Below are 1,314 nucleotides of genomic sequence, written 5' to 3'. Positions count from 1 at the left end.
TCATGATAGGAAGAATGTTTTACCACTGCCAAAAAGTTTACCCAAAGCACGCTTCATGTCTTCATTCCTCAAGCTATAGATGAATGGGTTTAGCATAGGAATAATCACATTATAGAGAATGGAAGCCTTATTTTCTCTCTCTGCAGAGCGAGTTGACGGGGGAAGTAAATACACACCCATAAGTGACCCATAAAAGAGTAGAACCACTGTGAGATGAGAACCACAGGTAGAGAAGGCCTTCCATCGCCCTCCAGGAGATGAGATACTAAACACGGCCCAGGAAATACGCACATAGGAGATGACAATCAGCATGAGGGGAACGGGGAGGAACATCAAGCCCATGATGATGATCATCAGTTCGTTAAGGTGAGTATCAGAGCAGGCAAGCTTCAGTAGAGCACTAGGATCACAGTAGAAGTGGGGGATCATGGTGGGGGCACAGAAAGCCACACGGGTCAGCAACAGTGTGTGCACCAGGGCAGGACAGTTGGTTAGCAACCAACACATACCCAGTAGTAGTGCACAGAGTTGAGGACTGAGGGCCAAGCTGTAATGAAGTGGCTGGCAGATAGCCACAAAGCGGTCATATGCCATCACAGCCAGCAGGAAGTTGTCAAGACCACCAAACACAAGCAAGAAATATAGCTGGGTAAGGCACCCAGAATAGGAGATGGTCTGACTATGCGTGTGAATGTTGACCAACATTTTAGGGATGGAAGCTGAACTGAAGCAAGCATCAGTTAATGATAGATTGGCCAGGAAGAAGTACATGGGAGTATGGAGGTGTGGGTCAGAGCAGATGGCCAGGATGATGAACAGGTTCCCCACCATGGTGATGAGGTACATGGCAAGGAAGGTGCCAAATAGAAGAGGCTGCTCCTCTAGCCGCTCAGAGAGTCCTAGAAGCAGGAAGTCTGAAGCAGCTGTTTGATTCACTTGGCTTGGTTTTCCCATCTTTTGTAGTTCTCCTTATTTGTGCAGATAAAACCTTTCCATGTGTCAATAGTGAATTACTGTATCAATTTACAGACACAAATCTGTATGGCCACGACGAATCTGGGGGAAAAAGAATATTTGATCCTTCCAATGAGAATCTCTGGATCTTATTGAAATGCAAGAAAATACCCGTGAGACATTCACGGAACAGTGAAGACAGTATTCATTGAAATAAAGTTGGACTTTCTATGCAATAACAAGGTCCAAAGAAAAGCCATGACTTTTATCGGAGAGGTCCGTGCAACCTGTTTGGAGGAGGTGAGAATTGGGTGTGGTCTTGAAGGAAAGCTTAGAAAAGTGACTTATGAATGTCAACTA

General features: G+C 45.4%; 1 protein-coding gene across 1 annotated transcript; it reads right to left on the bottom strand.

Annotated features, from left to right (window-relative positions):
* LOC147826092 (olfactory receptor 1N2-like) lies at window positions 1–996 on the bottom strand. Its single transcript, XM_087182888.1, has one exon. It carries the CDS (start codon window positions 952–954, stop codon window positions 1–3), a length of 954 nt encoding a protein of 317 aa, XP_087039014.1. The 5' UTR covers window positions 955–996.
* Between the last annotated feature and the right edge of the window lie 318 nt (window positions 997–1,314).

Source organism: Heterocephalus glaber, unplaced genomic scaffold (assembly GCF_053883595.1).
Source record: "Heterocephalus glaber isolate CG9 unplaced genomic scaffold, H.glaber_assembly_v1.0 deba00001479, whole genome shotgun sequence".
In the NCBI taxonomy this organism is placed as follows: Eukaryota; Metazoa; Chordata; class Mammalia; order Rodentia; family Bathyergidae; genus Heterocephalus; species Heterocephalus glaber.
Note: the sequence above shows the minus strand (reverse complement) of the source record. Positions and strands in the feature narration are given on the sequence as shown.